The sequence below is a fragment of the Tachypleus tridentatus genome, chromosome 9 (assembly GCF_004210375.1).
Source record: "Tachypleus tridentatus isolate NWPU-2018 chromosome 9, ASM421037v1, whole genome shotgun sequence".
Taxonomy (NCBI): domain Eukaryota; kingdom Metazoa; phylum Arthropoda; class Merostomata; order Xiphosura; family Limulidae; genus Tachypleus; species Tachypleus tridentatus.
Window position 1 is genome coordinate 22,720,150 of NC_134833.1, and position 27,953 is coordinate 22,748,102.

The following is a 27,953-nucleotide window of genomic DNA, read 5'->3' on the forward strand; positions in this document are numbered from 1 at the left end:
ATGACCGGCCTCTAAATCTAATGGCATAATTCGAAGTAGAAAGTTTTTTCTAACAGTATAATATTTATAGCTGTCTTGTTTCACTAACACAATTTGAAGCTAAAAGCTCCATTCTAGCAAGTTCTTGCAAATTACCAAAGTGGCAAAGATTTTTTTGAAAAATGATTTTAAGTGTATCTATCGTATTCTTAGTTTGTTTTGAATTTCGCGCAAAACTACACGAGGGCTATCTGCGCTGGCCGTCCCTAATTTACCAGTGAAAGGTAAGGCAGCTCGTCGTCACCACCCACCGCCAACTCTTCGGCTACTCTTTTACCAACGAATAGTGGGATTGACCGTCATATTATAACGCCCCACGGCTAAAAGGGGCGAGAATATCTGGTGTGACGGGGATTCGAACCCGCCACCTTTAGATTACAAGTCGAGTACCTTAACCACCTGGCCAAGAAATTTATTTTTAAGGTTCTACTAGTACCGGAACCTTTCTTTAAGACGCTATCACTACAGGTACTCTTTTTTTTATAAGGCGCTACTAGTACCAAAACTGAGATTTTAGGGTACTACTGGTACCGAGGCTTATTTTTAAGGTGATACTAGTCCGGGACTTACGTCGTTGTTTATGTTTACGCGTAGAGTCTTTTTCCTTTTTGACCTGTACTCTTTTTTTATTTTGTTTTAGAATTTTCCCCTATGAAGAAGTGTAGTACTGAGAATAGGTTGTAGAGCTGAAAGATCAGTTTTTTTTCAATTCTTTACGTAACCATTAAGACGACAACAAAACTAAACATTTTCCATTAATTTTCAAAAAGACTTAGAAATGTTGTTTTCAATAAAGATTTTAACAAGATAAAGAGGTTATTAATTGTCTTTTTTTGGGGGGTTGGGGGGAAGAGTAGAGATTTTTTTTCAAAACTTATTACAATTAAATATCTTTACACTGTTATATCAACTACATCAAAATCTACTTGTCTTTGTTTGTTGTTAAGCGCAAAGTTACACAACGGGCTATCTGTGCTGTGCCCACCACGGTGTTGAAACCAAGTTCTCAACGTTACAAGTCTATAGACGTAAGTCTGAGCTACTGAAAGGGGAAGATGGCTGTGAAATTAATATACACAGCGAGACATGGAAAAATAGCCTTCCTCAAAATGTCGCAATCAACATTTATAATGCTTCAAAACTCAAGCGAGTTATACATAGAAAAAATTAAATAAATTAATCCACAAACGCATATGACTGGTATGATTTTATTAGTTTTTGTAATTAATTAATTAACTTCGATATAAAAAGGTTTTACCTTAACACTACGTTTCTCAGAAAACACTTTATAATTAAGGGGTTATTTTGCCTACAACTAAATTTACAAACATCATGAGTTAAATTAGTACGTTTTCCCCATTATTTTGCCTTAAGCACAATAACTTAATACTCCAGCTAGATGCTGAGATAAAACTATCAAAAGGTATATAGGAAGATACGGAGAGTCCCCCGCTGGTACAAAGGTAAGTATACGGATTTACAACGCTAAAATCAATGGTTAGATTCCCCTCGGTGGGCTCAGCTTTCCTATAAGAAAAAACAACAACACACACACACACACAGACGGAGAAATTTAAAACAGTGCCATCTCTTGTCAGGCACTGAAAATGTTATTTGTGTCTTTCTATTTCCATTGATTAAAAGAGAGAGAGAGATTTCAGATTTAATTATGAAAACACAACCGCGTCGAAAATTTGTAAGAAATACAAGATTAACAATGTAAGTAAAATTTACTAAGGGTTCGATATAACCCTCTATATATAATGATTATCAGTACACTTCCAATAAAGTTCGTGAAAATTGGATTCTCTATAAATGAAAAAGAAAAAAAGATGGTGCACGGATATGTGCAAATAACAATAACCAGCTTCTGACTGTTCTTAAAATGCACGTTCGACTTACTGTCCAAATGCGCATGCGTGCGTACGTTCAACGGATGTAAACAAAAGGCGGATATAAATATACTTTTGTAGACATTTTGTAGGACAACGTATTTGAAACTTGTCAAAATTTTAAAAAAAGGTCTAAATTTTGATCGTAGAAGAACATTATGTGTTTATTCACTAATAGTATTAAGTACGGTTTAGTCCTAAATAAACTAAAACAAAAAGAAAGTGCACAAGTTAAAGGAGTTAACTCTTTATTAAATATAAGCCGTACTTAATAAAGGCTTAACTATTGTTAGGCCTCAAACAAGTGGGCTTGTATATAGAATTTCGGGGTTTAGGATTACAATTATTTTGCATTATTCTAAAAATCCTGTATTCAATCCATATTAATATTAATTGAACGAAGCGTCTATTCTGCCACACAGACAGAGTGAAAAATATAGAAAAACAGAATTTCGGATCACTCACTACTGATGTCTATAATATCACCATATAAAATCTATACACTTATACACCTCTATTTTACCTGTATCCACCACACACAATACGGATAAGATGGAAAAAAAATGTCTTTAGCAACTGATCAGTTGTTTCTTCTTTCAGAGAAGCACTGTTCGGTAACTTCAAAAATCCCTTTTATTTCGGTGGTATTATCCTATTGGTCGTAACATACGAGGTTAATTAAACGTTTCTAGTAATTGAATGGTTAGGCGCATCACTCAGTGTCTTTCCCAGTATTCTGTTTTTCACGTTCTTTGCTACATGTTACTATATCATCAACATGCTGTGACGTAATGAATTAGTCTGCAGTGTCTTGGATCATATTACGGTCAACAGATGGCGCTAAGCAGCAATGAATTCTCGAAAATCCGATATTCTTCGTACGCTGAACAAAAAACTTAAGCAAGTCGGCAGGTCTAACATCTATCTAACTGTAGTATGGTCGTCTCATAAGATGCATGTCCATAAAACCATTGCCTGCAGAATTCCTCAAGTATTCCGAATCACGGCAATAACCACCAGGTGGAGACTAAATAATGGTAATAATACAAGCAGGTCAAACAAATTTGGTTTAATATTAGTTTAATAAACAATAAACAGGAACTAGTAAAAATGGTGTACTAAGTTTGTTTCGTTTTTACTGAGTTAGATATATACGTGGAACTACCGTTTCTAAAGTGTTTATTAAAGTTTAAATAACAGGGTTCACACCATAAGTGAATATATTCTGCTGACAGTTAAACATCTTTTCTCGTGCGCACTTAGAACAACACACATCAAAAAACTGTCATTCTTAGCACTAAAAAAAGTTTTCTACAATCCAAGGTAAAGGGTTTTGTTGTTATTGTTCATCATTTGTACCTAATATTTTGTAGCTTTATATACTACTCATTCCATTATTTAAGAGCCCCGGCATGGCCAGGAGGTTAAGGCGCTCGACTCGTAATCCGAGTCACCAACAAAGCCACAACAGGAAAATACCCAACACTAGAACATAATAACACCTCAGCGCACACCAACAAAGAAAAGGCAGAAGCCTTCAGACAACAACGACAAAAACACATAACATGAACAACTATTTTTACGATGCAATAAGCAATCATGTAACAAATAACACAAAATTATGCAAACCATACTTTCCAGTCAATATCAACAATAATAACACAAACAACACAAATAATTATAATAATTTATTGCTTGCTAAAAAAAAATCACACTAACAGAACTCAAACAATCAGTTAAGAACTCGAAACACAAATCACCCGTTATGTTTCCACTCTCTTTGAGATGACTGAGAGATTTCACATACGAATTGTACACATTTTGTATAGAATGAAGACATCAACGATCTTCAATGACGGTAAAAAAATCAACTGTTTAATTAGTTGGTGCTGGTGTCGGCGTTTTGACAGCAGTCGTTTTATATAGTCTCCTAGATTTACTGTTTTTAAGCAGAGTTGTTTTGACAATAACTTCTTGCTTTACCATTTCAAAGGAAATTGGTCAAAGAAACTCATAATGGTCAGGTTCTGATAGTTTTTTAATACAAAGATACTCTCAGCGATTATGTTTCAGACAGATCTGTTTAAAACATAATATGTATTTTATAGAAACTACTAATTTTGAAATACAAAGTTCCTTAACAAAACTATACCATATTTTTTATACGTGCTTTCCATAGTTAGCTTTCCAAGGTCAATGTTTGTCTTATTGTATTCTAATTTTTGTCCCAATCCTTTTTATTTACATTCTGTATTGATTCTGTTTCTACCACCATTATCATTCGGAATTTAAATAAAAGGAATTGGGACAAGAATTAGAATAAAATAAGACAAACATTAACCTTGGAAAGCTAACCATGGAAAGCACGTATAAAAAAACCTGGTGCGAGTTTTCTTAAGGAACTTTGTATTTGAAAATTAGTAGTTTCTATAAAATACACTTGGCTTGTTTTTTTATGAAGATTTTAACTGTTAACCGTTAGAAAACCACAGCGATCTAAGAAATAATTATAATACTCAACTTAGTAAAGTAAACAATAATTAACAGAAACAAAAGTACGACTTACAGTTTTCCAAAATGCTTTTAACTTTCGACAAATTCCAGGATAACAGTAAAACGTTGTGTTACATGATAAATTAACTAACTTGGATACTATTATCATTGAAATGACTCCTCTCATGTGTTGCCAGCTTATGTTTATCTCACCTGCACTTGATTTCATTAACTCACCTGGAATCTACTGCCTGTTGAAGTGGCTCCTCTTACGTGTTGCCAAGTTATGTTTATCTCACCTACACTTGATTTCATTAACTCACCTGGAATCTACTTCCTGTTGAAGTGGCTCCTCCCATGTGCTGCCAGCTTATGTTTATCTCATTCACACTTGGCAGTCTAAAGGGATTCTCACAAGCATTGTAGTGACTCTCAGCTTTGGATATGACGGGTTGTTGTGGGTTTTGTTGAGATCGTTTCCAGTTTCGACTGACAACGAAACCATTTTGTTTAATCAGTACCATAGGTGTATGAAAATTATTCTATATAAAACACTTACATTTTTTACCTTTTTCTTTAATGCGAAATATACATCCCTAACACGACTACCTTGTGTCATGACTATGTCCAAACGAAATAATGATAATGTTCTATGTTGGACAGAACAGCGATAAGTTAGTATTTTACTGTAAGTAGAAATAACATATATTCTTTGTTTGTTTGGAAATTTCGCACAAAGCTACTCGAGGCTATCTGTGCTAGCCGTCCCTAATTTAGCAGTGTAAGACTAGAGGGAAGGCAGCTAGTCATCACCACCCACCGCCAACTCTTGGGCTACTCTTTACCAACGAATAGTGGGATTGACCGTCACATTATATACCCCCACGGCTGGGAGGGCGAGCATGTTTAGCGCGACGCGGGCGCGAACCCGCGACCCTCGGATTACGAGTCGCACGCCTTACGCGCTAGGCCATGCCGAGCCTAACATATATTCTAAAACCTGACTCATAAAATTTACTTCAAATTTGCGAGTTAATTCAAATCATAATTACTTCCTTCAGGCAGCCAATAACTGTCTGAGGACTTCAGTTTACTAATCAGTGACCACTGTTCAAACGTAATAAATTATCTTCGTCAAGATATATATGTATGTACTGCAGAAACTCGAAGGACAACAAAATCATTGAATGGATTATTATTTATTCTCCTGTAGAAGAACAGTCAACTGTTCGAAAGCGCTAGAGTTTTGGGTCTCGTTTGAAAGCATTACTGAATGGAGTATATTAGCTCCACCTTAGTACATCCATCCCCTTACGAGAGAAAGCACAGTTGTTTATGGTGTCAGTTTTCTACAACAAAGGCGTTACTTTGGTCTTAACGTTATATTTTGCATTGTTATTGGTAAATAACTTTGACTAATTGACTTCTCTATGTTATTAATGTAGTCTTAACGTTATATCGTACTTGTTATTGGAAAACTACGTTAATTAAAGCAGAACGAACGTGAAAAGCTGTGGTAATAATACAGGAAACTCCGCATGGCTAAAAATCACTCAAGTATAGTTCTGATTCCTCAGCCTAAATATCTCACAGATCTTCCTCACGTGAATCATACACCTTAACGCCATCTAACTAAATGTAATTACATGACCAATAAGCGACCTTAAAAGTGGATGGAACTATTTTCTTTTATATTTTGACGTTCCTATAAAAAATACATCGACTTACTTCCAGAGACAAAGGCACACGAGTGTTAAGACAATAATGAAGACAGCTACCAACGAAGCTCCAATTGCTACACCAAGCACTGTAATGATAAAGTACATCTTGTTAGAGGAGTTATAATTAAAAGTTCAGTAGGATGAATTCAATACATGTTAAGTGGTGGTTTTAATTTGAGCCATAACCAATGATTTCTTAACTCTTGTATGATCGTGTACATAAGACAGATTTATAAATGATCGCTTTGTTAGTGAGTGTTAGATTCACTGCATATATAATTCATTAGTATCTTTAACAACGAGCGTTATCTTTAACAACGAGCGTTTATCAAATAGACACTGAATATTTAATGGGCGAAGCAACTTTGTTTTTATTTCGAAACCTTCTAATAATACTCCTTAGGTATGTCTGTATTGTTCCAAAATGTTAACTTATTAGAAAAGTTAAATTACTCTAATCACGACTTGATCATCCAGAGATCAAACTACCAATCACCTTTAAGGAGAGATTTGATTGGCCTAGATTTATTGAAACAAGTTTCAAGCTTCTATTATTTCTTAGCAGTTGGGTATAATGTTAAAATAATAAATAGTACGCGAATTTTTTTTCTTATAATATATTTTTTTCACTTACAGTGTACTTTGTACCCATTCTAAAGGAAACAAAACAGTAATATTGGCTCAACCAAAGGGCATAAGAACCCATAATATCCGTGAACCTTTAGAAATAACAAGATATACAAAAACATTGGGAATTGTTAAATGGAAACGAAGGTCCGGCGAATATCTGTTTGAGGATATAATAGGATCTGCTCTAAGAACGTGCAGAAATATACACACAGACCACGTAATATAGTTAGAAAGGGATATCTGTACTCTGACCACAACGAATATCGAAACACGGTATCTAGTGTCGTATGTTCGTGGACATGCTGCTGTGCCACTAGGGAGCAAGAGGTCATATATTAGTCTGGATTTAAAACGCTTTTGATTGCGTATCAATTTCAGTGATTTGTGTTATTTATTACGTTTCTCAATATCTAATTAAACAAAGATTAAACTAGCCACGAACCAGTTAAACAAAAGCTGATTCGTTCATTAGTTACCTCTCCTGTTCCAGTAATGAAGTGAGCTATCACACAAAACACAAACTGTTCTTCTGCATTTAGTTTAGTGACTGTTAAGTTAACGTTAGAACATCAGTGGCTGTCGTTTTTAATGGTAGTATTTTCAGTGTAAGTTACTCAATAACTGGGTCCATTTTAACACGTTAAAAAATTAACATCGCTGCATTGAATAAAACATTGGGAAAACTATCTATAGACTGGAGTTCGTTTGTTGAACAAAGGAATTTTTTTCATCACACTAGATGGTGCCATATTGTGTCAAACTCTCACCTTCTCCATCAATGTCGCAGTGCTCTCCAATGTAATTACCTCTGCATCTGAAAAATATCCCATAAAATATATTTAAATATTACTAATGAAATCAAACAGAAATGTAGAGAAAAAACTCATATTATACTCAACCTTCATAAATCAATTAAAACCCAAAATTCTAACAAGCTTTCTTTTATAATTTAATGGTCGGTTGCCAATTAATGCCATCTATCGGCAAATACTGGAATTGACTATCATATTATAGCACAACCACGGTTCAAAAAGCGAGCATGTTCTATAATGAGATTTGAAATTGCATCGGGCACATTGCGAGTTAAGTGCCCTAAACCAACAGGTTATACAAGGCCTCGTGCTCACACAAAAGCTTAGTTTCTGTTTCTCACGAGGGCATCACCATGTGGTTAATCCCTGTCTCATAATTTTCACAAGTTCAGACATACCAATATCGTCCCTTCGGCCACCTAAAGGACATCTCTATACGTTCAACTGCACGAGATATCAAACTGAATCCGAAAAGTGAAGATAAAAAAGTCACTCTGGAACAGAAATGTTCCAACGGTTTTCGACCAAGCGGCCTCATGTTAAAACTAAATTCAAAATTACGAAAATTTCTAAATCACTAAAGATGATAGAAGAATACATGATATACTGAATAGGTAATATCTTTGTATATCGCACTACCTGTATTCTCTTAATTACTTAATATTGAGACAAAGCGTTTCTAAGGGGCAATTTATCTTAGTTACGTTATACTTAGACAATACTTTTATCACCTACTATTATTTGTTAATTATCTAATCTTGTGACAAAGCATTTCAAGGCTTTTATTATTTTAATTGCCTAATCTTGAATCGGAGCATTATAATACATTTTTTCTCTTAATAATCATTTAATATTAAGACAGGTCATCTCTAAGAAAGTTTGTTCCTTTAGTTACCTAATTTTATACACGTAAGAATAATTTTTAACCTACCAATTGACAATTCTATTTCAAGGTTAGATCTTAATACATAATATATTTTTACGTTCTGTGGTATTTATCCGTTTGAGTTTCTCTTATTTGTTTGTTTTTGAATTTCGCACAAAGCTTCTCGAGGGCTATCTGTGCTAGCCGTCTCTAATTTAGCAGTGTAAGACTATAGTGAAGGCAGCTAGTCAACACCACCCACCGCCAACTCTTGGGCTACTCTTTTACCAACGAATAGTGGGATTTACCGTCACTTTATAACGCCCCCACGGCTGAAAGGGCGAGCATGTTTGGCGCAATGGGGATGCTAATACAGGGATGAGTATACGGATTTACAACGCTAAAAATAGGGTTTCGATTCCGTCGGTAAACACGGCAAATAGCCCGATGTGGCTTTGCTGTACAAATAAAGGCACAAAAAGCTAAGCACTATTCTTTACGTGAGGTTCAACACTTTACAATGTAATTCTCCTCTCTAATACACTGATTACTTTAATGTTGCCCTCGGAGTTTTAAAGAAGATTTTCGAGTTAGTTTGAGTCGAACACGTGATGTGCTCTATTTCTTCACCCATAAAAATACCATTTTCAAATTCTATTGGATTTACTTGATTGTTTGATTTAGATATTCGAGTGACCCCAGTGGCACGGTGGCATATCGGGGGACTCACACCACTAGAAACCAGGTTTCGAAACACGTGGTAGGCAGAGCACAGAGATCTCATTGTGAAGCTTTGTTCATAACAAAAAACAAACAAACAGATATTGGAGTAACGCTACACAAGGGTTAACTGCGATAGCCATCACGAATTTTGAACTGACAGACTAAAGGGGGAGGCATCTAGCTAACAGCATCCGCCGCCAACTCGGAGGTAACTCTACGCGTGTAGTAGGATTATCCACGGTTCGAATCTGTGAAACACGATCTTACCGCAACAGGATACAAATCACGGATACTTTTGTTTGTTCGTTTTTGAATTTCACGCCAAGCTACACGAGAATTATCTGTGTTAGTCGTCCCTAAGAGGGAAGGCAGCTAGTCATCACCACCCACCGTCAACTCTTGGGCAACTCTTTTACCTAGGAATAGCAGGATTGACCGTAACATTATAACGCCTCAACACCTCAAAAGGCGAGAATGTTTGGTGTGACAGGGATTCGCACCCGTGACCCTCGGATTACAAGACACGCGTCTTTCCCACCTGACTATGCTGGGTCTTCTTTATTTTTATTAACATTTAAAAACACACTAGAAACGAAAAGCTATTTTCAATTTATTTAAACAGGAGACATTTACCTGCACGTGCTCTTTTCATTTTCTACGGCACAAATCCCGTGGTTGCTGCAAAAGTCTGGCGAACAAACTGAAAAAATGAAGCAATATTCATGTAATTATATTTTAGCTCTGATTTAATAGATGTGATAAATTAGTGTGTTTTCTATCACTATATGGTCGAGAATAGGCAAGGATTGAAGTAACCAGACGCAAAAAAAAAAAAGTGCCCCTGCGACAACCCTTGGAAAAGTACGTAGTTAAAGTGCCGCTGGGACAACCCTTGGAAAAGTACATAGTTAAAGTGCCGCTGGGACAACCCTTGGAAAAGTACATAGTTAAAGTGCTGCTAGGACTACCCTTGGAAAAGTACATAGTTAAAGTGCTGCTGGGACTACCCTTGGAAAAGTACATAGTTAAAGTGCTGCTGGGACTACCCTTGGAAAAGTACATAGTTAAAGTGCTGCTGGGACTACCCTTGGAAAAGTACATAGTTAAAGTGCCGCTGGGACTACCCTTGGAAAAGTACATAGTTAAAGTGCTGCTGGGACTACCCTTGGAAAAGTACATAGTTAAAGTGCCGCTGGGACTACCCTTGGAAAAGTACATGGTTATCCTTTCTTTTACGACAGATTTTTAGGCCATTTATAGTTTTTTTCTCCTGGTAAAATTTTAAAAGTCCAATCTGCCCTTCGTTAAGAACGTATTTCTTAAGAAGGTATAAAGGAATAAAATATGAGTTAAACATTGTTCATAATGTATTTTGTGTAGTTTAACGATACTTAAATTACGTGTTAGTCCCCAATAAGATGCATTTAAAATATGTACAACAGTAATGTAACAAGTGAATAACTGTTCTATTGAAGATATGTACAACAGTGATGCAACAACTGAATAACTGTTCCATTGAAGATATGCACAACAGTAATGTAACAACTGAATAACTGTTCCATTGAAGATATGTACAACAGTAATGCAACAACTGAATAACTGTTCTATTGAAGATATGTTCAACAGTAATGCAACAACTGAATAACTGTTCCATTGAAGATATGTACAACAGTAATGTAATAAGTGAATAACTGTTCTACCTCTAAATGAATAGTTCTCACCAGAACAAGAATGCCCACTTTTCCACTTATCATCCGGGAATTTGTCCAGGAAGCCAGGCTTACAGACACAGTGAAAAGATCCGAATTCATTAACACAGAAGCTGTTGTCAGAACAATCATGGAGGGTGGGATCGGTACATTCGTCCAGATCTATTGAAATCAAAACATGAGCAGATACTGATGAAAGTCCATAGCACAGTGTTTAATCCTATATAGATTTTACAGTTCATGTAGTTTGATCTTGCTTTTGTATTTTCTCATAAGGTGTTTTTTTTTTTTTTACAATAAGTAGAAAAGGAAAAGTTACAATAATTATATAGAAACATTCACTAGTTGTGTTAAATAGGTTAACAATAATTAGATAACATTCACTAGTTGTGTCGAATAAATTAACAATAATTAGATAAAAACATTCACTAGTTGTGTCAAATAGATTAACAATAATTAGATAAAAACATTTACTAGTTGTGTTAAATAGATACTGATCGAATTCATTCCCAACAACTTGAAAGAATAAATGTAATTTTTGCTCTAAGTAAAATATTGTACTGAATACAGTTTTTGACATACTAACTCCATTTTCTATAAATTCTAATTGAACCCCACGGACTTATCCAAAGTTGTTGTTTGTTGCTGTTGTTGTTTTTTGTTTTTTTTTGCGAAATGCCTCCGATGGCTCTGCTCTAAATCTGTGGTTAAAAATACTCAAATTCTGGTTTCTACACCTGCAATATGCATAACACAAATAGCCCATTTTGTAGTTTTTCGATAAACAACAAACGAGTTATAGGGAAATAACCTCTTTTATACAAGTAATATTTTCATTATTAGCCTTAGCACAGATTTCAATGTTATTAGAATGTACGACAAGACTTCACTTACAACAGTTCATTAAACACACCTGATTTTGTTCCCTACAATGTATTTGCTTCTTTTTTTAACAAGGACTTTCGGTGCCTCCAAGTGGCTCAGTGTTAAGTCTGAGGCTTCTTATTTGTTTGTTTTTTGTTTTTGAATTTCGCGTCAAGCTATACGAAGGTTATCTGCGCTAGCCGTCACTGATTTAGCAGTGTAAGACGAGAGAAAAGGCAGCTAGTTATCACCACCCACTGCCAACTCTTGGGCTACTATTTTACCAATGAATAGTGGAATTGAGTGTTACATCATAACGCTCCCACGGCTGAAAGGGCGAGCATGTTTGGTATGACGGAGATTCGATCCCGTGACCTGTAGAATGTAAGTCGTGCTCCATCATCACCTAGCGATGCCAGACCCCTGAAGGCTTCTGTTGATTAAAAAAACGGGTTTAGATACCTATGGTCGGCACGGCACAGACAACCCAAACCAAGTTTTGCAATTAACAAAAAGTAAGTACTTTTATAAACCTAGAGGAAGGTTTGACATAACCTATGGCTATAAAACTTCTTACATAAGGTTGCGATCAAGACAGAAAACCTAATTACCAAGGTTAGTAATTAGCACGAAGGCTCTGTGAAAACATGACGTCAGACCAGTCAGTTGTAAAACGTATCAACGTGTTACTTTGTACAACGTAGTTTGTTTAGAGTAATGTAATAATACAAAAGTATTGGATATAGATATGCTTGAAAACCTTTTTCTTAAAACAATACTAACCGTCAACAAATGGTACAGGATCACTGGAATCTGCTACGTATAAACGACTGGTCCCTAAGTTTTGGTTTCGATTTTCAATCGATTTTATCAACTCCTCGCGCAGCCGTTCTTTGATGGACATCGATCTGGTGGTATCTCGATCGCGCAGATACACAGTGGCATTGACGAGAATCTGTCCAGTCACATCTGGTGAGAACTTCATAATTTTTACCTTCACGAAATGTGGAGCTATCTCAGTGGATCGAATAAGCGAGGATAACTGAAAACATTAATATTTTAAAGTATCTATTTCGGTCTGGTATAGTTTTAATTAATTTATATTTTGGCATATACATGTATATATAATAAAAGATAGGTGTTTAATTGTTATGAAATATTTTAGGCAGCGATTTATAATAATTATTACATATTTTTATACTTATCCGTAGATGGGGTTTGGTATTTTTAAATTTAAAAATGAAATGTATATTTTGTTTTTAATTAACAGATATTTCTAGTTCAGACTTCATGAATAGCATCCTTTAAGTATACGTATATATGCATGTGTGTGGCACAGCGGATATATGCGGATTCTCATTGCTAGAATCCGGGTTTCGATACCTGTGGTGGGCAGAGCACTGATAACTCATTGAACAGCTTTATGTTTAACTTTCAACAAACAAACAAATATATATATATATATATGTATATACTGAAAACAATTATTTTAGATATATCTACGGTGCCCATAATCAGCTGTATTTGGCGAGTACTGGGGTGGGGGTGGGAGGTACGACATTACGGGTTCTTGCACCTAAACTTTAACCTTTATCTAACTATCTCCGCCATCAAAGGTGGACGGCGGTTGTGTTCTCCCTTGTGTGCGTGTTTGTGTTTTCCAGCGAGATTTCTGGAAAACGGCTAAATGCATTTGGACAAAAGTTGGCATACATTTGTACTATGACCCAACTTAAAAATAACTAGGTTTTTAGTGTTAAGATCGAAGTTCAAGATCACATTAAGGTTTACGAAAATTCAAAAATCACCATCTGTTAACATGCGGACCGATTTTTTGTATTATTTTTGCTTTACAACTCAGTCAAAAATAATCAGATTTTGACGAAACCTGACAAATATGTGAATAATGTTGTTCCTCTAACAGTGGTCCATCCTTCTGATAACGATAAAAATACGGGTGCATTTCTGTTTTTGTTTTGTTTTTTTTTAGAATCGAATATGGTCAATACTACATGGCATTGGAAAGCGCCCTTCTGAGCGACCCTCTAGTTTTCATTGTAATTTGTCTTGTTTAGCGTCTGTGTTTTATGGATTATGTCTGATAAACGGGACGTCCCAATGCTTTTGAAAGCTTTACTCCATAAGTGTTGTTCTTAAAAATGTACCTTGTTTGTATACTCTTGACAAATGATATAATTTTTCAAGGTTTTGTTTTTTTGCTGACACAGTTATTTTTCCCTTATTTTTCTTCTGTTATATATACACATAATATTTTATATCTAAATCTTGTTTGAAGCTCTGATTCAGTAGAAATAATCTACAAAATCTTTTAACATGTTGAAAGTTAAAACACTGATCACACCTTTTCTGTCAGAGGAACCCCAGAGAACAGATTATTGTAGAAAATTTGGAATGAAAATTTCTGAACTGTGTGAATCTTTGTTTGACTTTTAAGCTTTTAAAGTTCATAACAGCCGAAATATTTTATGATTTAGCGTTGCTATTCGTATATTCTACATTCTGCGGCCTTGTGATGTCATGCATTGTAGATATCATTCCCAAAATTGTTAAAGATATCACAGAAAGCTGAAGCAATCCATCAATTTTGCATCATTAGGCTGCTTAAGGACACAATTATTAAGGTAACAAAATACTAATATTAATATAGAATTAGACAGATTGAAAACAGTCCATCAATTTTTGCATTATTAGGCTATCTGACAAACGCCACTGATAAGCCTAATTATAACTTGAACTTAAAAGTAGAGATTTCCGTGGTGTCCTACCAAATGAAGACACTTTTCAGCTTTCATCCATTCTTTATTCGTTTTGAGTATTAACATCTCCACGAATAGAATAATATTAAATATTATAGTACAGTGTTAGTCTTAACTTCGCACGAATTGTATCTGTGATTTACAAGTACGAAACTATACTGTAAATGTAGTGTAATTCATAAACAGTTACTTCTTATGTTAAAAATAGGAATCTGAACAAGTTAACGATATTCAAAAAATTCATCAAAATCATTGTTTTTATTTTATTTAAACAAGCAGAAGTGTGTATCAATATAATTATGTTTTATGTTCTTAAGTGAAGAATGTTACTGCTTACTCCTTGTTCGACATCGTGTTCTAACCATTCATATTGCTCGCTGTTAGGGTCCTGGAAAGAACTTGTAAACGTCAACTTTCGGTCACCGTAATTGCCTAGGAGTAGCGCCATCTGTAGGGATATGACAGCTGGTATAAAAAAAAATAATAATTAACAAACTTTCTGTCACATATTTTAATTAATAATTTTCACTAATCTGTAGTAAGTTATATATCAATAATTTAATATTCCAGAACATACTATCTGGCTCCTGGCGAACCTGGGCTGCGCCCGATACGTAAAAATTTTAGTTACGAAAGCATTTTCCTTACGATATTTCTACGTGAAATATAACAACAACAGTGAACGTTGTAAAAATATTAAACTATATCAAAACATCCATAAGCAAGGTATCTTATTAGATGCGAGTCACAGTACAGGCAGTTCACAACTGAAGTCTGCCGACAGAAGAAGAACGTAAGCAAAACTACAATGAACATTAATGTACCGACATATTGAAATGTTTGGTTACAAGAGCTTTCTAGATATTATGGCGCCGAAACACAAAGTTCTTTTTAATTTGATTCGATTTTCATTTCAGATGTATCATTTACCGCTTTCGTATGAAAGCTAGCAATTCTCTTGTTTGTTTGTTTTGGAATTTCGCACAAAACTACTCGAGGGCTATCTGTGCTAGCCGTCCCTAATTTAGCAGTGTAAGACTGGAGGAAGGCAGCTAGTCATCACCACCCACCGCCAACTTTGGGCTACTCTTTTACTAACGAATAGTGGGATTGACCGTAACATTATAACGCCCCACGGCTGGGAGGGCGAGCATGTTTGGCGCGACTCGGGCGCGAACCCGCGACCCTCAGATTACGAAGCGCACGCCTCAACGCGCTAGGCCATGCCGGGCCCCAGCAATTCTCTACATATTTACTTTGACAGGCCTGGCATGGCCATGTGGATAAGGCACTCTACTCGTAATCTCAGGGTCGCGGGTTCGAATCCTCATGACAACAAACATGCTTGCCATTTCAGCCGTGCGGGCGTTAGAGTGTGACAGTCAATCCCACTATTCGTTGGTAAAAGAGTAACCCAAGAGTTGGCGGTGGGTGGTGATGAGTAGCTGCCTTCGCTCTAGTCTTACACTGCTAAATTGGGGATGGCTAGCGCAGATAGTCCTCGTGTAGCTTTGCGCGAAATTAAAAACCAAATAAACAATAATATAAACGTTTGCAGTTTCAAATAAAGACAAAAAACTATATATAGCTTACGTTTACATTGTCCACGAGGCTCAGACCTAGCGCGGCCTGCCTTACAATAACAAGCACTCACGCCACGAACAGTCTTACAGCGCTCGTTCAGGGAAACGTCACAGGTCGAATCGTCACCAACTATGCACGTGTCGATTCTAAAGAACGAAAAACATAAACATTAAATTTTTACAAGCGTCTGTTCAGAAACTTAAGAACACAAAACTCATGTCAAGCACTGGAGCTTATGTACGTGTCTGCTCGAAAGTAGTAAAAACAAACTGAAAATCCGCTATTAGCACCAAGCTATTTCTAAAACGTTAATTGACTTTTAACATGTTATGCACATTCACAATATTTGTTGTTTAACACGTAACTTGCTCCTCACTTTCATCGAACTTATTTTTAAATCTAAATAAACTAAAGAACTTTGCTTAAGTATAACATTTACTTAACATGATGCAAACAATTATACTTTTTAAGTACGATAATATATATATGTTTGTCTTTTAATTTCGCGCAAAGCTACACGAGGACTATACGTCCTAGCCTTCCCTAATTTAGCAGCTTAAGACTAGACAAACGGCAGCATGTCATTACCACCACCCACCGCCAACTCTTGAGCTACTCTTTTACCAACGAATAGTGGGATTGAACATTACATTATAACGCCGACACGGGTGAAAGGGCGAGCACGTTTGGTGCCATGGGGAATTCGAACTCGTGATCCTCAGATTACGATTCGAGTACCTTAACTACCTGCCGTGCCGGCTGTACAATAATATACATGTGTACTATTTTACTATTACTTGTATAGAACCATATTACATGCGCTTTATTATTTATATAGTACATCATTTTAAAACAGAACACTGAAGTATCTTAATTCTTTATTGCCTTGTGACCAGTCTATAACAAAAAACGTGATAAACAAAACAAAAAACCCACTGTTTGTTGTTAAGCGATAAGCCATTCTATGCTGTGCCTACTATGGTGTTACGAACTCCTGAAGTGAAGTTCAGCGTTGTGAAATCATGTAAGAGAAATGTTTTTCTTCATCACCAGGCCATTAAACATGTATATGAGAGTCAGGGGCTTTAGACTTCTCTTAAGATATCTTATCTACAATTCTTCTTTCCTACAAATTTAAGACAATGTAAAGCACTAATTGAATTTGCTGGTGAGCTTGAATCTTAACTCTGATTATATTAATTGCTATTACAGTGTTAAATAATTTTCGTCACGTGTGATAATATCCATTATCAATATAGTTAATACCATAGTAAATGATTTTAAGACTAATTTTCCTAAACTGGCCAAACCCTCGTGAGATATTATTGGAATTATGGTCGAAAATGTCGACAACAGCAAAGATGCCCAACTTACAGATCAATGCATTATAATCATTATAAGTTCATATTCGGTAAAATGTCATGCTCCTAGTTAAACCGATATGTTTAATTATTTACTAGGTTACTTTCTGATCTCTGTAAATATATTGGTTTGATCAGAAGTTAGTGGTAATTTTTATATCATAGCTTTCCCAGAGTGTCTTAAGCTCAGACCTTTGAATAAGAAAAAAAAAATTAACAGGTCTTACAAACTGGAAGTTAATATTTTAATAACATGAAGATAAAAAGTTTTAAAATATGTTTACGATACCTAGGGCCCACAGTATCAAATTAAGTGATCAGACAAAGATTCGAAAATAACAAACGTTTATAAAATAATGGAATGGTAACTATAAATATGAATACATATTGATAACGAGGCCTGTCATATCCCAGCCGGCCTGATGGTATTAGGCGAAAAGGCCTCATCAGCAATGGTTGACATGTCATATTATCTTTTGCTTCACTCATGGGTCCTTAGAATAACGGAGTTCTTCCTCAAATCGTACTAGTGCATACTATAATGAGCAATGACACTTAATGGAATTATGGTGTTAATAAAATCACCACATAAACCTTAAAATGAACTACTGAATTTCACTACTGTCGTAATGGACTCAAGAAAATTATAAGTAGTTTATTTTGATTTCTGAAATATCTTCGGCCGTTGTACAAACAAACTGTTATAATAATTTAACAATAATACACTAAAACAAAATATTACCTTACCTGATGACTGGTGTATTAGGTCTCGGGCGAAATAATGGATGCTTTGGTAAAATACCAAGAGATGATGCATCGTGGTGAGGTTCCTTAGGAACGTCAGGAAGATGTCTGTCTTGATGTGGACCAGTTCCTTGGTAAGGATAAGAAGGAAATCCAAGTGGTTGTGGATTATGATTGACATTAATAAAACGATCGTTAGAAGTTTGACCACGGAGTGGCTGACTAGAGGAAAGATGACTAGTTTCTTGTTGATCAGAATGTATAGAAGCTGAAAGATGGGAATCAGAAGTCTTCATGGAATTTGGTTTTTCGTGCTCATGTTTGTTTGAATCTATGGATTTTGCGTCTGTAAGTAATTTAGTTTCTAAAACGAGACTTTGGCTTCACTGTTTTCAGGTGCTAGCACGGGTTTGGAAGGCTTTCCATATATGATTTCCGGTTCTGTTGAATTTGTGAGGAGTAATATGCTTGATTCAGTAGATGACGTAATGTTGTGATGACTTTCCAAAGATTGAGTCTGATCCTCAAATGTACCATCCACTTCATATGTTGAGAACACAGAAATAGGTGTTACGCTTTTTGTACTAACATTCCGAAAAATATCCACAGTGGATATCAGGTCAGTAATGATTGTTTCATTGTGTGACACCAGAAAACCGACATTTTGGTACTTTTGAAGATGAAGTACTTGAAGCATGACCAGGATACATAAATGTAGATATAAATTTTGTTGATTCCAGCGTTATCTCGTCAGGTCCGCCTGGTGGACTACTTTTAAACTGAACGTCACTGCCTGCGCTTGTATCGTCATACGACGACAATAGTGACGTCGAAAACAAAGATATTTGACCAATATTCAAATTAATTTCTTCCACGATCTCTGGTTGCTGTACAGCTATTGTTCGAGTCGATTGAGAAATGTCTTTGTTAACGGTAGCACCAGACAAAGGAGCTATGTCACTGCTCAAGGTGTCTGGGAGAGCAGGAGTGAAAACAGTTGAACCATTAGATAATAGTGGTACACGTACAGATGAAGTTGGGCTAAAGGAAGGAAAGACATCAGAATTGGCTGTTTCTTCTATGTTGGTGGTAACAGTTGAATCTTGTGAAAGATGTACTTCGGGCTTATTGCTTACATCCACGGTAGAAAGAAGTAAACTATAGTCTGATGTCAGAAATTCTGATTCAAAATCAGGAACGATATCACCAACACCCGAGTCTGATGTTTCCAAAGTGATGACCGATTCAGACATTTTTGAGTTTGTGAGTTCAATAATGCTAGATTTTTCAGTACTAACAGCTACTCCTAATTTATCAGTGTCTTTGGTGTCGTTTTCCTGATAATTGAAAGGGACTTGTCCCAGTACTTTGTCTAATTCTTTATCGCCAGGAAAATGCCACGTGGTGCTCGTTTGAAAGAATGGTAGAGTAGGAAAAGTAAAACCGATTGCCCCTGGTCGCTGTTGTTGTTGGGGAATAATATGATAACCTCCTATGTTTTGATGATATGCTCCAAAGTTCGGAGGACCACGATTGTTTAATCGAGTGATTATGGGCCGGCGGATGGGCCTTTGTGGAAAAAGGGAACCTAATGGACGAAGTGGATTAATATTCGAATTTCCGCCTAAAAGGGTTACAATTCTGCTGATAATGCCATCTATCGACTGGCGAATTTGCCTACTAGATTTCTTAAGACCTTTGTTGAGGTTTCCATTATAAGAACGGGCTGAAAACGTACTCTGGTCTGGTTTGAACCCTAACCTGTCACGTAGGTCTACACTTCTGACCACGATGCGACCAGATGATGTCACTGAAGAGCTGTTAAGATCTGTTTCAAAAAAGTTTACAAGAAAATTAACAAAGAATCGGACAAGTGACACTTTAATTTCTTCCGCACTGTTAAACGAACATATATTCATAGCTTCTTAACTAGGCTGTATACGAAGAATTTATCTACATTCAAAAATACTATGATTCTTACTTATATTTGTCAGAGTTCTCTTCTGCACTAATTTTTTTCTTTGTTAGAAATCCTGTGTTTGTGTTTCGTGATATAATGCAAAGCTACACTTTGGACTACCTGCGTTCTGTCCATTATGGGAATCTAACCGCGGATTTTAGTACTGCAAGTCCGTCATTTACCAATGATCCATCAGAGGTTTCTCTCTGGTACAGTGGTAAGTCTACGGATTTACAGCACTAAAATAAGGGGTTCAATTCTCCTCAGGGGACTCAGCAGATGTGGCTTTGCTATAAGAAAAACACTCAGACATACAGTCATGTGAAAAAGTTAGGACACCCTATGAAAGCCTATGTAGTTTTGTAACATTTTTTGATATATAGATATTTAATCTCAATTTCAACAATACTGAGAGATCATAGGAATATAACTAAACAATTAAAACGGAAGAAAATACTTTTTAAGATCTTTTGTAAATGTAATTCTGTAGGTCCACGGCTGAAAGGACGAGCATGTTTGGCGCGACGGGGATGCGGACCAGCGACCCTCAGATTACGAGTCGCACGCCTTAACCCACCTAGCCATGCCAGGCCTCTTTCATAATTATACGTTTTTGTTGAACGCAAAACTAAATAATAAAATATTTTCTGCAATACGCACCAAGGATATGGAAGCCAGATTTTTAGCGGTGACGTCATTCCCGACCACGCCCGCCTACTCGCGGTTGTTAATGCAACGAACTGAACTAGTGACCTTATTGGTCACAGCACCGTTACCGAAGAAACTGCCAAACTAAAGATGACATGTGTATTTCACCTGAAACATGACGCAGAATTCCACGTGTATTTTAATAACATCCTGTAGCACGATATTTGTGATTATTTAGAGATGTTTGAGCAAATTAAAATTCGGGGGGGGGGAAAGGGGCTTCGACTGAGCAAGGCAAGAGAATTTTCGGGAACCCATTACTGTCGGAGACCAGAGGTGGAAAGTCGTTTTCATACTTTTCTTCAGGAACAGATTATATTAATGGTTGTGTTTTTTAAGTCATCCTACTGCCTCTTGTACATTCTGCTTTTCGTTTTCTTAATAATGGAAGAAATAAATGTGAAGAAACTATACAACCCGATGTTATTACAAAACTATTATTCATAATCGAATGTGACGGATGATCCATAAAAAAAAAAAAAAGACTTTCACCCCTCTGTTGCAACAGCATGACCAGGTGGTTAAGGCACTCGACTCGTAATCCGAGGGTTGCCGGTTCGAATCTCCGTCACCCCACACATGCTCGTCCTTTCAACCGTGGGGGCGTTATAATATGACAGTCAATCCTACTATTCGTTGGTAAAAGAGTAGCCCAAGAGTTGGCGTTGGGTGGTGATGATTAAATGCCTTCCCTCCAGTCTTACACTACTAAATTAGGGACGGCTGGCGCAGATGGTCCTTGCGTGAAATTCAAACCAAACCAATCTTCGTCTACGTGCAAAGTTCGTTTAACATCGGCTTGACGAATTTTACTCTACCTTAATGAAACCCCGTGAAAATTGTTGCCTTCTGTCAAACTAACATATTTTGTGCCATATAATGCGTTTTTAGTATATATAGTTATAAATGGAATCAATGTTATTATTCCGCAGTAAAGAGCAAATAAATAACAATATTTATAAAGGCAAAAAAATAGTGCAAACTTTTTAACAGAAAAATACGACATCCATAACCCGAGCGCTTTCCCCTGAAGATGAAATACGCACCCTTCGAATGGTGTTCAGAATATATGGTATCATATTTTTTGGGCTAAATTACTATCCTGAACCTAGGTATTTTTATAACATCAGAAGTTGAGTCTTTTAGATAGGCAAGGGTCGAACACGTGACCATTTTTTTAAAAACAACACCCTCTGGCGGGCTACTGTTACTCAGATATGTTATTTAGAAATACAATTAATTTCTAGTTGTTTTATTTGATTTGTTAAAATCACGCAAATTATTCAGTTTTATTTTTAGTAGACAAATCGTATTAACACAACTGTAAAAAAAATTAAATAAAATATATAGGAATATGAATACCACAAAGCAAGGAAACAATGGCTTTGAGGCTGCCCCGCGTCAAAAATCACCAAGTGTTACAATGTTGTCTCGCTCGTTCCTATTTTGTTTCCTTACTTATTCGGTGTTCTCATTTCCACTTCCTAATATTTTATTTACACTTTTCTCATAGTATCTTGTGTGTGTGTGTTTGTACTATGTTCGAGAATAATTGTGTACTCTGGGCCTATCCTTCTCGTAGCTTTACTTCGTGCTAAATCTCGAAAGTGACTGAGTACTAACTAGGCCTATCATTCTCTTCGAAGTTTTTCTTAGAGCAATCTCTTGACATTTCCTGCATTTGCTAATATATTTCCTATAGTTTCTCTTCCATCTAATCAGCGCTGCAGTCTTTTCTTTGGCTGGATTAATGGCTAATACTTGCTTCGTATATTTAGCATTGTTGTTTTCTAACCTTATCTCTATTACTGCAGTATTGCTCTCTTTGTTGGGACGAAGATTTTCAAGGTCATCAACAAAAGATTTTTCTCCTTTCCTCTTGTTTTGTTTTCTTGAAAGACATTTTAAAAATCGCATTCTTCAAGTACAACCTTAGATGTCAGGAGGTCACATTTAGTTTGAAAACAATGCAAAGATAGATTATACAAAATATCATTCTTGTTTTCAATCCGTAGCGCTCGAACAAAGCTGTGTCAGACTTCGACAGTTACAACATTCGTCCTCGCACAGGAGACTCATGTCTGAGACACTGACTGCTATTGACAGAACTGTTTTGTCCAACATGGAACTCTTGATTCAGATGTATAGAACTAAAAATTTCTCTTTCAAAGGTTAGATCATAGTTAGAACTTAGATCTAGACAAATTATTTAGTCGATGTTTATTTCATCTAGCTGCAGATTGATCATGTAGTGCGAGTGCATAAGCAATCGTACACCCCACCACGTAATATGAGGGTAAGTTCTTACTTGGCAACTCACAGATCGTGCTCGTAATCATAGAATACAGCTATTACTGTATTGTTAACTCGTTAGTAGTGTTGCAAAACGGTTATTGATATTACTTATTATTATCCAAATTATAAGTGAAATTAAGAAAAAGGATTTTAGACAAAATAGCAAAATTTATTCACATTCATTTAGGCTTGCACAAAGTGAACGGAGAGAAAGCTATGCCTTTCCAACGACATCAGTCAATCACTCATAATGAGAAATTTGTGGTTTTGTGAATTGTTTTGTTTTTACTATACCGACTTTCCCAAGTGCTTTGGTGTCTTTTTACTCTGCATTTAGTTTGTTTGCTACTCAACAATATCTATAAAGTTTTTATAAGGTTTTCTTGTAGCTGTTTGTAGCGTGTTTGAGATTTTAATTTGTACTGCACATATTTCACAGCTGGCCCATTTCTACTAAAAATGCCCGGCATGGCCAAGTGGTTGAGGCTCTCTACTCGTGATCCGAAGATCGCGTGTTAGAATCCCCGTCACAACATACATTCTCGCCCTCTCAGCCGTGGGGGCGTTATAATGTTACGATCAATCCCACTATTCGTTGGTAAAAGAGTAGCTCAAGAGTTGGCGGTTGGTTGTGATGACTAACTGCCTTCCCTCTAGTCTTACACTGCTAAATTAGTGACGGCTAGAGCAGGTAACCCTCGTGTAGCTTTGTGCGAAATTCAAGCCAAACCAAACCAAATCTTCGTAATAGATTTAACCCTTAAACAGTGGCCGTTATCAACTGATGTTGCTACCTACAACATTTCCGCTGTTCAAGGATTAAATGTTTTAGTAAATATCGCTTTTAAATCTTTGTTCACCATATCAGTGGCCCGGCAGGGCCAGGTGTGTTAAGGCGTTCGACTCGTAATCTGAGGGTCGCAGGTTCGAGTCCCCATTGCACCAAAGATGCTCGCCCTCTCAGACGGGGCGTTATAATGTTATGGTCAATCCCACTATTCGTCGGTAAAAGAGTAGCCCAAGAGTTGGCGGTGGGTGGTGATGACTAGCTGCCTACCTTCTAAGAGTCTTACACTGTTAAATTAGGGACGGCTAGCGCAGATAGCCCTCGAGAAGCTTTGCGCGAAATTCAAAAAACAAAACAAACCATATCAGTAATTATCAAGCATTACCTGAGGGGTGGGCACACTGTAAGTGTACCTTATGACGAGTGGCAAAGTATAAATTTTGTTGTATTTTAAATTTATATAAAAAAAGAAAATAATTATATTAATCCTTTGTGTTCAAAGAAATATTAATTATAAATTTATTTTTAACGGAATTTTGCAATAGAAAGTTGATACTTGAAATTACTGTTCGAGAATATACTGTACACTATTGACAAATATAAAAGTAAATAAAGGGTGAAAGGGCTCAATTTCTGGGGAATCCCCACTTTGTATGCTACTGTAAATGTTTTATGTGTAATTTATGTTCGTTTTAATATACGATAGATACCCAGGTTAAGATAGGTATACAGGCAGAAAGATAGATACAAACAAAACAATAGCTATACATCCAATACAATAAAACAGTCCCCCGCTATTACAGTGGTAAGTCTATGGATTTACAACGCTAAAATCGGGGGTTCGATTCCACTTGGTGGACTCGGTAGATAGCCCTATGTGGCTTTGCCAAACGTCAATACACACAATAAAATAAACAATTAGTGGCGCCATCTGTTGCTCACGGTTTTCTTTTTTTTCGTGTAATTTCTTCAAAAGATCAACTCTTTCAATGTCTATTTATTCAAATTATTCATACAACTATTTAGAATTTCTTAACTTAAATAAACAGTGAAACAAATTATTCAAGATAGATTTCCAAACCTTGAATGTTGATTTTTTAAATGTGATTTTGAGACGTGATGATCCTATAGTAACAAGTTACACATACTCATTCTTATATGTAATTGTGCCAAACAAAAAACACGTCAACACATACAGTTTAAACCTATAGTTTATGGGTATCACGTGACAGACCACACAAAATTTCGGTATATTTGAAACTGAAGTTTGACGGAAAGGCAATATTCCTCTACATGTAACAAACACAGTTATTATAGTCTCTCTGATTAAGCGCATTAGTCGTTATTTAATAATAAAAGTTTAGTTCGAAAGTCAGTCGATTTTGATTTTTATTTCAGGACCTTCACCACTGAGAGCTAATACAAAACAAGTTCGGCTTCAGGGATTCACCACTAGGTCAGATTAGGAATATGTGGGTCGCCTAACAACTAGACTCCGTCTACTGTCTACTGAAAGTCGCTTAGCAACTGAACAATATCAGGTTGCTGTTTGTAGTGGGTCGCCTAGCAACTAGATAATACCTATGTGCTCTTTACATCTACTTCAGGATGTTTGTTTGCCCAGAGTTTAACCTGAAAGCTACCAGGGCAGGCCACAGAGTTGCACACCCTAAGGGGTGTAACAAAGCCACACCCTAGAAGAACACTAGAACTATCCAGCTCTAGGTTAGTAATATCATAATCAACACATATTTAAGTTCAAACTCACTCACATATATATTAGACACTTCCATGTATGCAACTGGAAGCATAAAAATTATAATTTAACTAGTACTACAAAAAAAATTCGACTTAACCATGCCGTGTTTTTATTTATATATATTTTTAATTCGCTTTTCGATGCGGATATTTTTGTCTAAGTTTACATCTCATGAGTTTGCACTTTCCCAATTCATAAAATTAACGTCTTGGCGAATCAGGTTGAAAAAAAAAGAAAAAAAGGAACCCTCAACAACTGTCGCACATGAATTTTTTTAGACAGGATTATAGTAAATAATACTATGAGTTCTATGGGAGTTCTTAAGAGTGTTTCGAACCATTTTCCTAGATAATAGACATAAACATTGTAAAAACAACCACCTGGAAAAGATTTTATTTCTAACGCAGTCGGATTTACACGGTAAAATCATTATTAGTTTTTATCTAAGTCTGCTCGTGCTTTGGTTGGAAGTTAATACCAGCATTACGTCTCAAATCGTAAACAATGTTACATACAAGGAAGTAAGGCTCGGCTACGTACGTTAGGTAGTAACAGTTGACAGTAGAGAAATGAGATGAAAATGTTTGCTTATTCGTCAATACGTTAACCGAATCTTGGATTGCGAAACATGTTTTTTCCGTTCACTCGGTAACTTGATCGATACTGCTTGTTTCTCGAAGACGTTAAACTGTAATGTTTACCTATTTGAACTCTGTACATGTGACTTTAGACGTACCATCAAATGTACTTTATGTGTACGCTTACATGTGTTTTATTGTTGTCTGTACCAGTTATCGTGTTGTTTGTTCTCCGAACGCAGATCTCAAAGAAATGTTCTCCTGTCCATTAATGACACTTGTAATTCTTGACTTGCTGGTTAAAACAAACAATTTTCTATGGAATAGTTATTTTACGGTGTTTCCTGGATCATTTAATTTCTTATTGTCCTGTTACTTCCAGTATAAATCAGTAAAATCGATATAATAATAAAAACACAACTTGTTAGCAAATGGCTTCCACATTAAAAAACAAAAACATATTATTCTTAAATTTATGACTTATTCATCACGTTGAAATTAATACCTTTTCAATGAGACAATCATGGTTCGAATTATTATTTTAATTTTAAATTTAAAACAAACAAACTATTTATTGGAAAAATGTTACATATTAGGCACAGTCTTACCTGAATGATAAAACGTTTTATCAGTGGTTTCCATCGATAACACGATGATTGACAAGGACCAAATCAGCAAACCTAGAACGATGGTATGTTTAATCATACTGATCAAACTTGAATCAAGAGTCCAAAGACGTCTAACTACTGCTCAGAACTGGTCACTATGTCATCCATTATGGCTCAAAGAGACATCACAGCCACCGTATCAATAGTTTGTGATTTCTAGTGATAGTTTAAGGAAAAAACAAATAAGTTTTTCATCATCGTATGAGTCTACATCATACTGTTTTCAACATCTCTTGTGTGCAGCACACGAACGCAATAGATCTTCATTCCAGCTTTTCCGTTCAATCAACGCTTTTTGGAAATAAAACTTGTTTATAACAACTGCCACTTCCGCTATAGCTGTTCCAGGTGATGCATCAGACCATGAGTACCAGACAGCATCTGATTGGCGAAGATACTCCTTCGAGTCAACGGGTGGGAAAGCGGCAGTTCAGTGCCCCCATTGTAAAATTCTAGTTCCGTTACAAAGTACAAGGTTACCGGGGTTGGGTAAGATACGACATAAAGTCACCAGGAACAACATAAGTACGGTCACTCGACGGGACCTACCAATCCGTATTTTAGCTAGTCTTAGCTAGTTCTTTCAGTTATTAAACCTAGAATTAGCAGTTTCACGAGAACTAATTAAATCGTGCTAAGCACGTGTACATACGTAATAACTCAAAATCTTATTTTAACTTCGGAATTGTTTCGACGTAAAGTGTGACTTCTGGAAATGTTTGTGACTAATAAGCATGTTTTATACTTGTGGATTCAGATATATCACTCTATTGTTTGTATAGTCTCTTGTTCAAATAAAAGTATTTGAAATATATATTTCAGGTAGAATTAGGTGCTTTATAAACCATAATTATACATACGAGTGCAAGCTTGGAACATAGTTCTACTGAAATAATTGGGAATTTGGAGTATTGATATATTAAGTTAACGGATACTGGAACGTTAAAAAGAGTACAAACTTGATTAGACCGGTAATATAAAGTC

General features: G+C 36.1%; 2 protein-coding genes across 2 annotated transcripts; both read right to left on the reverse strand.

Moving 5' to 3' along the window:
- Window positions 1–1,608: 1,608 nt before the first annotated feature.
- On the reverse strand, window positions 1,609–18,561 carry LOC143224853 (uncharacterized). Its single transcript, XM_076453220.1, has 10 exons — window positions 18,218–18,561; window positions 16,119–16,255; window positions 14,863–14,990; window positions 12,532–12,790; window positions 10,897–11,046; window positions 9,809–9,875; window positions 7,543–7,589; window positions 6,153–6,231; window positions 4,748–4,913; window positions 1,609–2,958 (listed from the first exon to the last, which is right to left on the reverse strand). The coding sequence occupies exons 1-10, from the start codon at window positions 18,508–18,510 to the stop codon at window positions 2,857–2,859; spliced, it is 1,428 nt and encodes a 475-aa protein (XP_076309335.1). The 5' UTR covers window positions 18,511–18,561; the 3' UTR covers window positions 1,609–2,856.
- A 288-nt stretch (window positions 18,562–18,849) lies between these two features.
- On the reverse strand, window positions 18,850–27,357 carry LOC143227314 (uncharacterized). The gene is made up of 2 exons (XM_076458769.1): window positions 26,910–27,357; window positions 18,850–20,042 (listed from the first exon to the last, which is right to left on the reverse strand). Exons 1-2 carry the CDS (start codon window positions 27,004–27,006, stop codon window positions 18,850–18,852), a joined length of 1,290 nt encoding a protein of 429 aa, XP_076314884.1. The 5' UTR covers window positions 27,007–27,357.
- Window positions 27,358–27,953: the final 596 nt, after the last annotated feature.

Bases quoted from the DNA above. Each gene is read 5' to 3' on its own strand.
- LOC143224853 (XM_076453220.1), bottom strand. From the start codon at position 18,510: ATGAAGACTTCTGATTCCCATCTTTCAGCTTCTATACATTCTGATCAA. The intron at 7,590-9,808 runs GTAAATGTCTCC...GATATTTTTCAG, and splicing joins AATGAAAAGAGCACGTGCAG to ATGCAGAGGTAATTACATTG. The intron at 2,959-4,747 runs GTGAGTTAATGA...ACCATTATTTAG, and splicing joins CAACAGGAAGTAGATTCCAG to TCTCCACCTGGTGGTTATTG.
- LOC143227314 (XM_076458769.1), bottom strand. From the start codon at position 27,006: ATGATTAAACATACCATCGTTCTAGGTTTGCTGATTTGGTCCTTGTCA. The intron at 20,043-26,909 runs GTAAGACTGTGC...TTTTTGAAACAG, and splicing joins TAAAACGTTTTATCATTCAG to ATCTTAACAGCTCTTCAGTG.